Source organism: Bos taurus, chromosome 10, assembly GCF_002263795.3.
Source record: "Bos taurus isolate L1 Dominette 01449 registration number 42190680 breed Hereford chromosome 10, ARS-UCD2.0, whole genome shotgun sequence".
NCBI classification, from domain to species: Eukaryota; Metazoa; Chordata; class Mammalia; order Artiodactyla; family Bovidae; genus Bos; species Bos taurus.
In genome coordinates this window covers 5705618-5719608 of record NC_037337.1, presented here as the reverse complement: position 1 = coordinate 5719608, position 13991 = coordinate 5705618, and the positions used below count along the sequence as shown (strand labels likewise).

Below are 13991 nucleotides of genomic sequence, written 5' to 3'. Positions count from 1 at the left end.
GAGAATGTTTTTGAGACAGAAGGAAAAGTTTATAGCCCAAAGCAACTTTCTGTTTAAGTATCCAAAGGTAACACATGCCACACATAAGAGGAGACTACCACTAAAAAGAAAAAGAAAAGCAACATATCCTTGAAAATGCCCAAGTTTTCTTATGTGTAGATCTGAAATATTCTAGTGTTTAAAACTCACTTAACTACTGTAGCACAAATGCAACATTCAGGGTGGTTTTGAGTTCACAAAATAATTTTATTATATGTAAGAAAGCATACAGGCAGTAAAATTAAGAAAACATTCACAATGCATAAATAACACAGACCTGATGCAGGAGATAGTTTTCAGTAGATATCTTCCTTGTTACCCACTACATCTGAATGTTGAGTCAATTACTTATCCACAAGAATACTTTGTAAACATTTCCAAAAAATTCTCTTGAAATGCCCCACACGAATTAGTATCTGGCAACAGAGACTCAGAATACTTTTTACAATCCAGGTGATGACACAGGAACTTGATGCCAAAGCACAGAGAAAGGGCTAGCATTTGTCAAAAGAGATGCTGATGGCTTTAGGGTGCTTAACACGAAAGGAGAAAGGGGCTCCTGTTTTTTCCGCCAACAGAATTGTCTTACTCAAGGATGATAACGAGGCACTATCTGCTAGTTTTATACCATTAACAGTTAGAGTTTTTAAAAGAAATCAATTCTAAGTTCAGATTAAAGCATTACCAAAATAGCCCCACTGAGCAGCTTGGCTGGTAAGACGGAGAGGAAGGACTTGACCTTTGCCCCTGGGTGAGACTCTTGTGACACACGAGTTAAGGACACTCACTGTCTTCACTGCACATCTCTAACCAGGGCAGTCATTTATCTGGTTCAGAAAAGCTATCTGACACAGGATATGAGCAAAGACAAAGAGGGCCAATTATTTTACATAAATACAAAATGGCATATACTTTTTATTGCCACCTAATATAAATTTCGAGTTGGATTCTTCTTCAGCTGACTTTTATTTCAGATATTTACAGAACTGCAAATCATTCTGCTGGGAAAGTCTTTGTCACATAAAAAATTTTGAACACAAGAGTGGCTATGCTTTTTTAAAATCTTTCAAAATCTTTTTAGGAGAATAAAGCTATCACAGCATTTGTCAATTCTCATCTCCTATTTAGCTGTGCCAATAAATTTTAAGGAACAGTCACAGCTTCATTTTCTGTTCGTCTTTGCTGCGTTTCTGGAAGTTACAAATGAGCATTTAGGCTCTCAGAGAGTCTGTGTTTGTTTCATTGGCTTATAAAGTGCTAGTCAAATGAACAAAATGCTATTTTAAGATCTCAGATAACTCATCCTATTAAATATGATAAATATAGATTTAATATAATAAATTTAAAATATCCATATAATACAATAAATAAATAAGACCAATATCAACTAAGCATCAATTCTGGGAGAAAAAAAGTCCCATTCCTACTGTAAGGCTCAATTTTTTTTTTTTTTTTTAGGAATAATTTATAAAGGCATGCACCTACCTTTACAATCTGAAAACTTTGCTTGGACCAGTGTTAGCACCTGTTTGTACACAGCAAACTCAACCCTTCTCATTTCCTTCCTGGAAAGCTTCAATTTTAAAGCGAAGCTGTTCATTGTTGATTCTTTGCCCTATTTTAAAGTCCTAAGAATCAGTTTCTAAAAATAACTTTGGAGCCAAAGACAGGTCCCTTGTGAACATTCGCTTCACCTGTGTCCCTCCTGATTCACTATGAACACCACAGAAAACACACTGGAACGCAGATTAAAGTGTAGATAGCTGTGTGTTGAGGGGAAGCAGCAGGGGAGAGCTCGCCCGACATCTCGAGTCTCAGCACGCCTTAGTTTTCTCACCACGAGCCTCAGAGAAAACTCTTGCAGCTTTTGGGACGAGCGTGACTGGCAGGATTCGCCCCAGGGCTCAGGTCGGGTGCTGCCCGTTTTGTGTGATGGGCTGGATCTTCTCAAGAGAGACGTCAGTGTCATAGTCCAAAATGACAGACAGGGCTGGGGACAGCTTCTCCAAGGGCTTGGCTATTCCCACCGCCTCCTCCTTCTTCAGGCCCTCAGAGGAGCCCACAGCGTGTGGGATCAGATACACCACATTGCAGTCCTTGGAGATGGAACCCCGAGGCTCGTGATGGCTGGAAAACACCACAGCCCCATTGTTATTGATGCTAACCGTCTCTATGGCATTATTCGTCGTCGGGCAAAGCCTGTAGCATCCTAAGAGGGTGGAAAATGCCTTCCGAAAATCAGCATTAAAGGCATAAATGATGGGGTTCAAGGAGGAATTAGCCCACCCAAACCACACAAACACGTCAAAGGTGATGGAATCGATGCAGAAGGGCTTGGTCTCTCCAGACCCACAGAAGGGCACCATGCAGTTCAAGATGAAGAAAGGGAGCCAGCAGCACACGAACACCCCCATGATCACTGACAGAGTCTTCAGAACTTTAGTCTCTCTTTTGAAGGACATCTTAAAGGAGCTTTCTGGTTGAGAACACTCCATGGGGTTTCCATTACCTGTAGTGGTCTGGCAGTTCTTGGCATGGACTGCTGCCCTCTCCAAGGCTGAGATACGCCGTATTTGTTTCTGGGCGATCCTGTAGATCCTGGTGTAGGTGACAATCATGATGGCCACAGGGATGTAAAAGCTTATTAGAGAGGATGAAATGGCATATGTCCTGCTCAAGCTGGAGTCACAGTTGTTGATGGTCTTGCCCAGGGAAGTGGCATTCCCCTCAGAGGGACCTGTGGGTTTCGCCTTGTGCCAGCTGAGCTGCACGGGGATGAAGGAGATAAGAACCGACAAAGTCCATGCCACACTGATCAGAATGAAGGCTGCCTTGGGGGTCATCTTCCTCTCATACCGGAAGGGGCTAGAGATGGCCCAATACCTGTCCACACTGATCACACAGAGATTGAGGATGGATGCGGTGGAGCACATGATGTCAAAGGCCACCCAGATGTTACAGAAGGACCCGAAGGGCCAGAAGCCAGCGATCTCGGCCACTGCTTTCCAGGGCATGACCAAGACGGCCACCAAGAGATCCGATACAGCCAAGGAGATGACGAAGAAGTTGGTCACCTTGGATCGCAGGTGGCGGAACCTGATCACGGCGGCACAGACCAGCGTGTTCCCCAGGAGGGTGGACAGGATAAGCAGCGACAGGAAACAGGCTGTGAGAATGCGGAAGGAGAAGTCCCTCTCCGCCACCAGCCCGGTGCCTTCCATGGTAGACGTGTTGAGAGTCCTCATCTTCCTGAGGGTGAGCACAGAGGGGGCTCGGACACCCCCAAGTTCCTAAGCAGGGATTGGGGATCGGTCAGACCTGCAGGAGTCCTCACGGGCCACGCAGCCCCTTGCCCAGCCCCACTTGCTCTCCTGGGTGGAGGTCCTCACCAGCATTCCACCAGACGGCTGCAACAACAGAGTGGCAGGAGCCTGCCCATGGCAGTCCGAGTCAGCCCCTTGGAAGGTCCCTCTTGCTCTCTACAACTGTCTTCTGACTTCCTTGCTCCAGGTCACTGTCGTGGGGACAAGATGACCCTTCAATGCCTCCTGGAAAGCCCTGGTTATTTAGCATATTCTAAGCTGTCAAGCCAGAGACTCTCAGGCCTCTACCGAGCTAGTCAACTGTCGTCACATTCCGGGTCTGTGGCCTCTCTGGTGGTGACAGATAATTCTCCCCTCTGAGGCGCAGCTTAAAATACATGCCCCGCTCCTCCAAGCCCCGGGCTCTGCAGCAGCTCCCCTAAAGCCCTAGAAAGCAAAGAGAAAGCAAAGGTCGTTTGCCGAAAGGAGCAGATCGCATCTTCACTGTCAAGCCCAACCCAGCTCCCTCTGAGCCACCTACCTTGCCTTGGGGTTGTCTCTCTCCAAGCCCCCGGGAGCTCCTGGAGCTCGGAGAGCAGTCTTCGGAGGCGATGCCGCGCCAGGGCACCCAGGAGGCGCGCCTGAGTCCTGCCCTGCGCGCGCAGCTTGGGTTCCGTGACCGATGCGCAAAAATCGCAGGAGCAGGTTTGGGACAAGGATCCCGGGCCAGGTCTACAGAGAGCTGGCGTTGCCCCCCACTGCCTCGAATGGCTGGAGGCGGTTCAAAGCGGACGAGACCCCGGGAAAGGGCTTCCAGGCTCTCGGAGAGAGGGCACCCCCAGTACTACTCACCTGGGCAGCTACCTTTCTCCCGGGGCCGAGCGCCCGGGCACCCCTCGAGCTGCCTCTGGCCCCTCGGGGATGAGCCCTGCGCCTTCCCGCGAAACTGCCCGCTTCCTCCCGGGAGCCCGTGGGCACACGAGGCAAAGAGAGCCGAGCTTGTACCGGAGGGCGCCCGGGCCGGCCGGATTCCCTCGGGGCACAGCCCACCCCGCCCCCGCGTCCCCTCCCCTGCCCCGGAGGCGGGCCTCGCTTGACAGGCAAGAGTTGCGGGCGACAGCCGCACGTGGTTCGCCCGGCTGGTGCCGCGGGCGAAAGGGGTGGGGGGAGCCCAGCTGAGTGCTTGCCCGTCCCGGGTTACCCCGCCAAACCCCGGGCCCCCGGAACCCGGGACGGCACCGGGACAGGGGCCCGTGAGAAAAGACCCCTAAGTGAAAGCCTCAAGCAAGCCCGAGTCTCCAGGAAGCAAAGCTCCGCGCGCCATCCAGCGCCTGCGGGGGTCAACCCCATGCCCTTCTCATGACCAAACGCAAGCTGGGAGCCGGCTCACTCTTCCACGCACATCAACCTCCAGAACAGCCCGGCTCCGACAGGCGCTGCCTCCAAGGGCCCCTCAACTGGGATGAAACGTGCCCCGCGAGCGCCTGTACTCACCGGTCGCCGGGAGGGCTCCGCGCAGGAGCGCGCCTGGGCGGGTGCGCTCCATTGCGCCCCGAGGGCGCTCACCTGGCGCCCAGCTTGGGTAGCGCGCGCGTCCACGGCTGTGGTCAACGCCGGACTGCAGCCTTTGCCCGGCGCTCGGCGAGCGCTGCAAGCCCAGCGCCACGCTTTCAGCGGGCCCGGGGCGCCCTCTGCCGGCCGTTTTGGCTTCCAGCGCCCCGACTGCGCCCTCTCAGACCCCAGCCTCGCCGCGCCTGGACCCACACTTACTCGACCATGACTGCCAGAACCTGGGAAAGGGGGTGGAGTTCTCTGCTTTAAATCCCTAAAAACTGACAAGGGTGAAAATTTTCTTTTGCTGGCACTTCATTCCTTGAGCCAATGTACAATATTTTCCAGAGCGCTTACTGCATGTACCAAGAGCAACAGGATAAGCAAGATGCAAGCTCTTCTCCCAAAGAGTAAACCAGAGAGATCTGGCATTTACTGAACAGACTCTGGGTCCCAGACACACGCCATATGTCGCCCACCCCTTAAAAAAAAATATCCCTCCTCTTAAACTTCCTCATCTCCATTCTGCCCAAGTGGAAAATCAGGTTCAAAAATGTACCCAAAGTTACAGGGTTGCTGAGGGTGTGCCAGCTGCCTGACTCCCACCTTCGTGTTATTTTCACCTACACATCACTGCCTTCTGGGAACTCTGAGTCTAGTCTGGGATTCCACGAACTACATAATTACCCACAAAGCTTATTTAAGGAAAGGACAGGATGGAAGCAAGGGAGCCTGGAGATGACTGCCTCTGAGCCCCTCCCCTGCTGTCCTGGACAAAATCTCAGGGAACAGACTTCACAACTAAAAGGCAGAAATTACCTTTATGTAAATGGTGACATTGCAGTGCCTTGCTGTGCCTTCCTAAGAGTAGGGAAGATAAGCGAGTAGTTTCCATGTCAGACTGCCGGGCTTCCTGTCCCTACCCTGCCACCGCCGGTCATATATGCCCTCTCCCCTCTCCGAGCTTGCTTTCTTCCTCTATAAAATAGTGACGGCATAAAAGGTTTGTTCTAAATATTCAAGGAGATGATGTTTGTTGAGGGCTTGGCACGGAGCCTAGGACCCAGTCAGTTCCCTTTCCTGGTAGGAAACCCTGGGGGCTCATTAGAAAATCTATAGTCTTATTTCACTGAGAACCTCACCCCACATTGAAAGCCACAATTTTCTTGGTAAAAACCCTGACTCTAAATAATAATTCCATTCAATTAGCCAGTACAAGCTGCACCTTGGTTTTCAATGAAAGAACCGCATTACAGACGGCAGACCCTCCTTCGCTCCCATACCCAGCTGTTCTCCCATCCTCACCTTTACTGTCCCACACAGTGGGACATGGGGCATGAGTCATGGTCACAGATGCAAGCTTTGCCACAAACCTGCCCAAAGAACCACATGCTTGCAGAGTCTTAAAGCCATGCTTAGCATAATACTTTCAGACCATTTTCCTTAAAGTAGTCATTTCCCAAACTTCCTGGCTGTATTGCATCTTTCTCTTCCTTTTCCTAACAAGTAAAAGGATATGCTTCTGGTTGAAGATAGCCATGTCAGCCTGAACATTCTACCCATGAACTCCCCACATTCTGCCCACCCACCCTGGAGTGTTTCCACTGCGATTACCCAGAAACACACAGGTAGGGAAAATTCAGCAATAACCTTAAAGGCAGGAAGCGGGGAATCCTTTTCTGGAGAATAAAAGGCAGATTGTAGTGACTGAGCACTCATGAACAGGATTGAACTGGAGGAAGGAGTTGACCCGGGATTTTTCATCTGAGAAGAAACTCCATGAGAACACGCTACAAGATAAAAGTAACAGGGCCTGGAGGTCAGGACAAGGCCAGTGTGAGGTGTAAATTTCTAGTGATTCCCCTGAGAAATACACCCAGCGTCCAAGCCTCCCAGAGTCAATAACCCTGGCACTTCCCGCTGCTGTTTAGATCAGAGCCCAGTGGCAACCAGTCTGATCTCCAGTGGCATCACATTCAATGAAACAACAGTTCAACAGATGAAAAGTATTTGAACTGAAATTTAAATATGAACCAAAACCTCCGTTGGAGGGAAATGACTTTCACATCACACTTCATATCCTCCTTCTCTCAAGCTCAGCAGCTGCTCAACAACAACCACACACACACACAAAGCTTTCTTTTCTTTGCTTGAAAAATTCCCTAAATTCTTTCCAAGCTATCCCACACTGACCTGTGTCTTTTTCTCTCAACACATTCACCTGAAAAGTCTAGGTTATCAAATCTACGTATTGTACAGCTTGAGAAGTATATCTTCTAAGAGAAAACTTCTGCCATTTTTACTGTCTGGACCTCCAATTTTCTCCTTACCCATAACATATACCCCCCGCCCCGAAAAGACTCAGGAATGCAACTAGAGGAGGGAAGACTCTGTGAATACCTAACGGGATAATTTTGTTTCCTGTCACCCAAAAAACGAAAGAGTTGGACAATTTCTTACGATTCCAAGACGAACTCCTGAGGTCTCTTTCTGGCAAACGTAGGTTATTGATTTTTGAACATCATTGCTAATGGAGCAGGAGAAAGGAAAGTGTAACTTAAATCTCAGGGTTTTTTCCACTTTGCAGAGAGTGTGAATTTCAGAGGAACTTACAGTTTGGCTAGAAAGTGAGCATGTTAGTTGCTCGGTCGTGTCTGACTCTTTGTGACCCCATGGACTGTAGCCCGCCCGTCTCCTCTGTCCTCGGAATTCTCCAGGCAAGAATATTGGAGTGGGTAGCCATTCCCTTCTCTTGGGAGGATCTTCCAACACAGGGATCAGGTTTGGGTTTTTTTCCCCCATGTTTTCTCTCCCGAAGCCAAGGTGAAACAAAATCTTCCGTTTTGTTCTATAAAAATCTCCCCCACAAACATCAGGAACCGAATATAAATGCAAGCAGGTATTAGCATTAGATCGTGCTGGGAATGTAAACCTCAGCACAAAAGCACCTTTGTTTCCCAAATTGGCATGTCTTTTAAGCACTACCATGATTTATGCACTGCAGGGAGGGGGAAGTTAAAATGTTGCTTTTCAATAAATTTTTATTTGGCATTTGTAAAAGTAAATGAATGCAGAAGGCACGCTATCATAGGGGAGCTTAAGCTCATAAAAGACGAAATAAAACAACTGATCTGTCAAGTATAACAAATGAAATATTTGGGAGGCTTTAGGATATTAGCTAATAGGATATTAGCTAATTTAATTAATTTAAATTAGCTAATAGGATATTAATTTAAATTATATTTAATTTAATTTAAATTTAATATTTAATTTATATTTAATTTAACTTAAATTAGCTAATAGGATATTAGCTAATTTAATACCCTAAAGTGATTGCTTATAATGTTGGTGAGAAGAGATAAAGGTTGGCTGACCTTGACTAAATAGCTAGAATGCTTGTTTTACATCATAAATACAACTTCTCTGAAAATTCCTGATCCCATGTTGAAATTTCTTCTCCTATAGCTTATTATATGATTCAAAAATCAACACTATTAAAAATTTTAAATCCACAAGTACCACGTTGGGTGGAGTTTGCGAGGTAGTCCATCTCACATACTGTGTGTGTGTTACTGTTGGGTCTTTCTTGGTTGCCTTTGCTCTTTGTTGTCTGACTTCTGTAGGCTTCTCTGAGTCGTTTTTATGATTTCTTTTTATCTCCTTCATTGCCTTATTGTCTATAATCCTTTGTTTTGATATTTTCGTGCTATTTTCATGCTTTAGGGTTCACATCATATACATGAGACGATGTGTAAGATGTAGTTACAGACATAACGGCTTTACTGTGTTTCACAGATATTGTGTGTTTTACAAATTGAGGGTCTGTGGCAACTCTGAGCAAATCTGTCAGTGCCCTTTTTCCAACAGTGCTTGATCGCTTTGTGTGTTTCTGTCACATTTTGGCAATTCTTATAACATTTCAAAGTTTTTCATTAATTTATATTTGTTATGGTGATCAGTGAGCTTTGGTGTTCCTGCTACAACTTGCTGAAAGCTCAGGTGATGGTTACCATTTTTTAGCAATCAAGTATTTTCTTAAGGTATGTACAGCGCTTTTTAATATATAATGCTATTGCACACTTGGTAGACTACAGTATAGTGTAAAACACAACTGTGTATGTACTGGGAAATCAAAAAATTTGTGTGACACATTTTATTTGTGATATTCACTTAATTGTGGTGGTCTGGAAATAGACCCACAGTAGCACTGCAGTACGCCTATATATATCTTCTATCAGACATATGTATGATATTTTATAGATCTGTGAAAGACACGTTATGTCTTATACATCTTTTTCATAGACTGTCTTCAAGTGAAATGCACCATTGTTTGTATAGTTAAGAAATTCACAGTAGTATTTTTCTATGTCTTTCCTTTCAATCTTTGTGCTGTTTTGTCATATATTTTACTTCTATAATGATATAAATCCCAGAATACATCATTGTAATTTTTCTTTAAATAGTCAGTTATCGGCAGCACTGTTAACAATATCCAAGACATGGAACCAACCTAAATGTCCACTGACGGATGAATGGATAAAGAAGATGTGATATATAAATACCCAAAGGACACTACTTAGTCATGAAAAAGAATAAAATAATACTATTTACAGCAACATGGATGGACCTAGAGATTATCATACTAATTTAAGTAAGTCAGATAGAGAAAGACAAATATCATATGATATCATTTTAACATAATGTAAAGTATGACACAAATGACCTTATCTATGCAACAGAAACAGACTCACAGATAAGAGAGAAAAACTTGTGGTTGCCAGGACGGTTAGGAGGTGGGGATTGGAAGTTCAGGGTTAGCAAAAACGAACTGTTATATATAGAATGGATAAACAGCAACATTTCACTGTATAGCACTGGGAACTATATTAGTATCCTGGGATAAACTGCCACTCCAGTACTCTTGCCTGGAAAATCCCATGGACAGAGGAGCCTGGTGGGCTGCAGTCCATGGGGTCACGAAGAGTTGGACACGACTGAGCAACTTCACTTTCACTTTTCACTTTCATACACTGGAGAAGGAAATGGCAACCCACTCCAGTGTTCTTGCCTGGAGAATCCCAGGGATGGGGGAGCCAGGTGGGCTGCCGTCTATGGGGTCGCACAGATTCAGACACCATTAAAGCAACTTAGCAGCAGCAGCAGTGATAAACTATAGTGAAAAAGAATGTACATCCACACATATAACTGAATCCCTTTGCTGTACAGCAGAATTAACACAATATTGTAAGTCAACTATACTTCAATAAAATAATTTTTAAATAGTCAGTCATCTTATAAAGATATTAAATAGGAAAGAACTATTATGTATTTACGGCATAGTAATGCAGCCATGAAATTAAAAGACGCTTACTCCATGGAAGGAAAGTTATGACCAACCTAGATAGCATATTCAAAAGCAGAGACATTACTTTGCCAACAAAGGTCCATCTAGTCAAGGCTATGGTTTTTCCAGTGGTCATGTATGGATGTGAGAGTTGGACTGTGAAGAAAGCTGAGTGCCAAAGAATTGATGCTTTTGAACTGTGATGTTGGAGAAGACTCTTGAGAGTCCCTTGGACTGCAAGGAGATCCAACCAGTCCATCGTAAAGGAGATCAGTCCTGGGTGTTCTTTGGAAGGACTGATGCTAAAGCTGAAACTCCAGTACTTTGGCCACCTCATGAGAAGAGTTGACTCAATGGAAAAGACTCTGGCGCTGGTAGGGATTGGGGGCAGGAGGAGAAGGGGACGACAGAGGATGAGATGGCTGGATGGCATCACCGACTCAACACACATGAGTTTGGGTGAACTCCGGGAGTTAGTGATGGACAGGGAGGCCTCGTGAAGAGTCCGACATGACTGAGCTATTGAACTGAACTGAACTGAACATATATGTCTCTTCTGATGCTCTTCATTCTTCTGAAACTAGATCCATAGTTTCATCTGGTGTCATCTTTCTGATTGAAGGATGAACTTTAACTTTTCTTACTACACAGATCTTCTGGGATTGATTCTTTCAACTTCTATATCCCTGAAACGTCTTTCTTTTGCCTTCATTTCTGAAAGATGGCCTGCTAGGGAGAGGATTCTGGATTGACAGGTTTTTCCTTTTTGTGTTTTAAAAGGTTGGTCCACTGTTGTTTTATTTGCATTGTTTTCAGTGAGAAATCTGATGTCAGCTTCACCTTTGTCCTTCCGTATGGAACATATCTTTTGTCCCCTGCCTACTTTTAAGATTTTTTTTCTTTATTATTGATTTTGATCAATTTAAATGTGTGTGGGTTTATAGTTTTTGTCAAATTTGGAAAATTTTGGCCCTTAATTTTTCAAATTTTTATCTGTTTCCCCTTTGTTTCAGGTTCTTCAATCATATGTGTGTTAGACTGCTTGGGATTGGCCTACGACTCACTGATGCTTATTCTATTTTATTTACTCTCTTTTCTCTGCATTTTCATTTTGAACATTTTCTGTTGCTATATTTTGAGTTCACTAATATATTTATTTTTCACTGTCTAATCTGTTCTTAATCCCATATTATGAATTTACCATCTCATCATTTGTAGCTTTCTTCTCTTGAAGTTCTTTTTGTGTCTTTTTTACATCTTCTATGTCTCTACTTAACATTCTGAATGTATGACATATATTTATAATAAGTGTTTTACTGTTCCTCTTCACTAATTCCAATCTCTGCATCAGTTCAACTGATTGCTTTTACTTCTTATTATGAGTTTCACTTTTCCAGTTCTTTTCATGCTTAGCAACTTTTGACTGGATTCCATACACTGTGAATTTTATCTTTGGGGTACTGGATCTTTCTATATTCCTACAAATATTCTTGAATTTCGTTTTTAGAACACATTTAAATTTCTTAAAAACAGTGTGATCTTTCCAGGTATGGCTTTTGTGGTGGTCTGTTTAGGTTGAACGAGAGCAGTGTTTAGTCTGGGACTAATTGTCTTCCTTGACTGGGGCAAGATTCTCCTGTGTGCTCTCTCCAGTGCCGTGTGAGTTATGAGGTTTTCCAATCTGGCTGGTGGCAACAAACCTTGTTCCTGGTCCTGTGTGAGTTCCCTGTAATATAATCTCCACACTCCCATATCCTCACATCATATACAGTAAATTCTCTACATACAAACAAGTTCCATTTTGAGAGCTTGTTAGTAAGTCCAATTTGCTCATAAGTCCAAAGTACTTAGCCTAGGTACCCAACTAACACTATTGGTTATATAGTACCATACTGGAATAGGTTTGTAATACTTTCCACAAAAATAATACACAAGAAAACGTTTTTAATCTTATAGTACAGAACCTTGAAAAGTATGTCCAAGCTGGGTTTAGGAAAAGAAGAGGAACCAGAAATCAAGTTGCCAACATTCACTGGATCATAAAGAAAGCAAGGGAATTCCAGAAAAACATCTACCTCTCTTCCATTGACTGTGCTAAAGCCTTTGACTGTGTGGATCATAACAAACTATGGAAAGCTCTTAAAGAGATGGGAATACCAGAACATCTAACCTGTTTCTGTGAAACCTGTATGCAGGTCAAGAAGCAACAATTAGAACCTTACGGAACAGCTGATTGGTTCAAAATTGAGAAAGAATTGAGCAGTCCGCTGCAGCCCTGTTTAACCTATAGGCTGAGCACATCATGAGAAATGCTGGGCTGGATGAGTTACAAGCTTAAATCAAGATAGGCAGGAGAAACATCAACAACCTTAGATATGTGGATGATACCACTCTGATGGCAGAAAGTGAAGAGGAACTAAAGAGCCTCTTCATGAGGGTGAAGGAGGAGAGTGAAAGAGCCAACTTAAAACTAAATATTAAAAAAAAAAAACAAAAAAACTAAGATCATGGCATCCAGCCCCATTATTTCATGGCAAATAGAAGGGGAAAAGGTGGAAGTAGTGACAGATTTCCTCTTCTTGAGCTCTAAAATCACTGTGGATGGTGGCTGCAGACATGAAATCAGAAGACAATTGCTTCTTGGCAGGAAAGCGATGAGAAACCTAGAAAGTATGTTGAAAAACAGTGACATTACTCTGCTGACAAAGGTCTGTATCATCAAGGCTATGGCCTTCCCAGTGGTCAGGTACAGTTGTGAGAGCTGGACTGTAAAGAAAGTAGAGCACGAAAGAATTGATGCTTTCAAACTGTAGTGCTGGAGAAGACTCCTGAGAGTCCCTTGGACAGCAAGATCAAACCAGTCAATCTTCAGGGAAATCAACCCTGAATACTCATTGGAAGAATTAATGCTGACGCTGAAGCTTCAGTATTTTGGTCATCTGATGTGAACAGAGGGCTCATTGGAAAAGTCCCTGATGCTGGGAAAGATTGAGGGCAGAAGGAAAAAAGGGTGTCAGAGAATGAGATGGCTAGATGGCATCACCGATTCAATGGACATGAACTTGGGCAAACTTTGGGAGATGGTGAGGGACAGGGAGGCCCAGCATGTTGCAGTCCCTGAGGTTGCAAAGAGTCAGACATGACTGAGCAACAACAACATGGTAAAACAGCTGGCATACAAGGGCTGGCATCAAGTGAACAGGCAAGAAGAATTACTGACTGGAGGAGGGAGGGGAGGTGGGAGATGGCAAGACTGAAGGATTGTCAGCAATAGGAGATGGAGGGCAAGCTGCACTTTCATTCACGCCTTACATGACTGGACATGCAAACACACATTTACATTTTTGAAAGTTTTCTACTTAATGGTTCATATGTAGGGGACTTACTGCACTGATGAGTTTCCTGTGAATACTCTGCTACTGCTAAGTCACTTCAGTCGTGTCCGACTCTGTGCGACCTCATAGACGGCAGCCCACCAGGCTCCCCTGTCCCTGAGATTCTCCAGGCAAGAATACTGGAGTGGGTTGCCATTTCCTTCCCCAATGCATGAAAGTGAAAGTAAAGTGAAGTTGCTCAGTCGTGTCCAACTGTTAGCGACCCCATGGACTGAAGCCCACCAGGCTCCTCCGTCCATGGGATTTTCCAGGCAAGAGTACTGGAGTGGGTTGCCATTGCCTTCTCCAAATACTCTAAGGGATGCTAAAGGCCTCTGGAGTTCCCTATCTGTCTGTCTGTCTGTCTCTCCAGGTCTCTCT

At 44.7% G+C, this 13991-nt stretch overlaps 1 protein-coding gene across 2 annotated transcripts; it reads right to left on the bottom strand.

Moving 5' to 3' along the window:
• Window positions 1–222: 222 nt before the first annotated feature.
• DRD1 (dopamine receptor D1) lies at window positions 223–3966 on the bottom strand. Of its 2 annotated transcripts, XM_005211177.5 has the most exons (2): window positions 3883–3966; window positions 223–3788 (listed from the first exon to the last, which is right to left on the bottom strand). In XM_005211177.5, the coding sequence occupies exon 2, from the start codon at window positions 3282–3284 to the stop codon at window positions 1944–1946; it is 1341 nt and encodes a 446-aa protein (XP_005211234.1). In that variant the 5' UTR covers window positions 3285–3788; window positions 3883–3966; the 3' UTR covers window positions 223–1943.
• Window positions 3967–13991: the final 10025 nt, after the last annotated feature.

Excerpts from the sequence above, each read along its gene's own strand:
- DRD1 (XM_005211177.5), bottom strand. The coding sequence starts at position 3,284 with ATGAGGACTCTCAACACGTCTACCATGGAAGGCACCGGGCTGGTGGCG.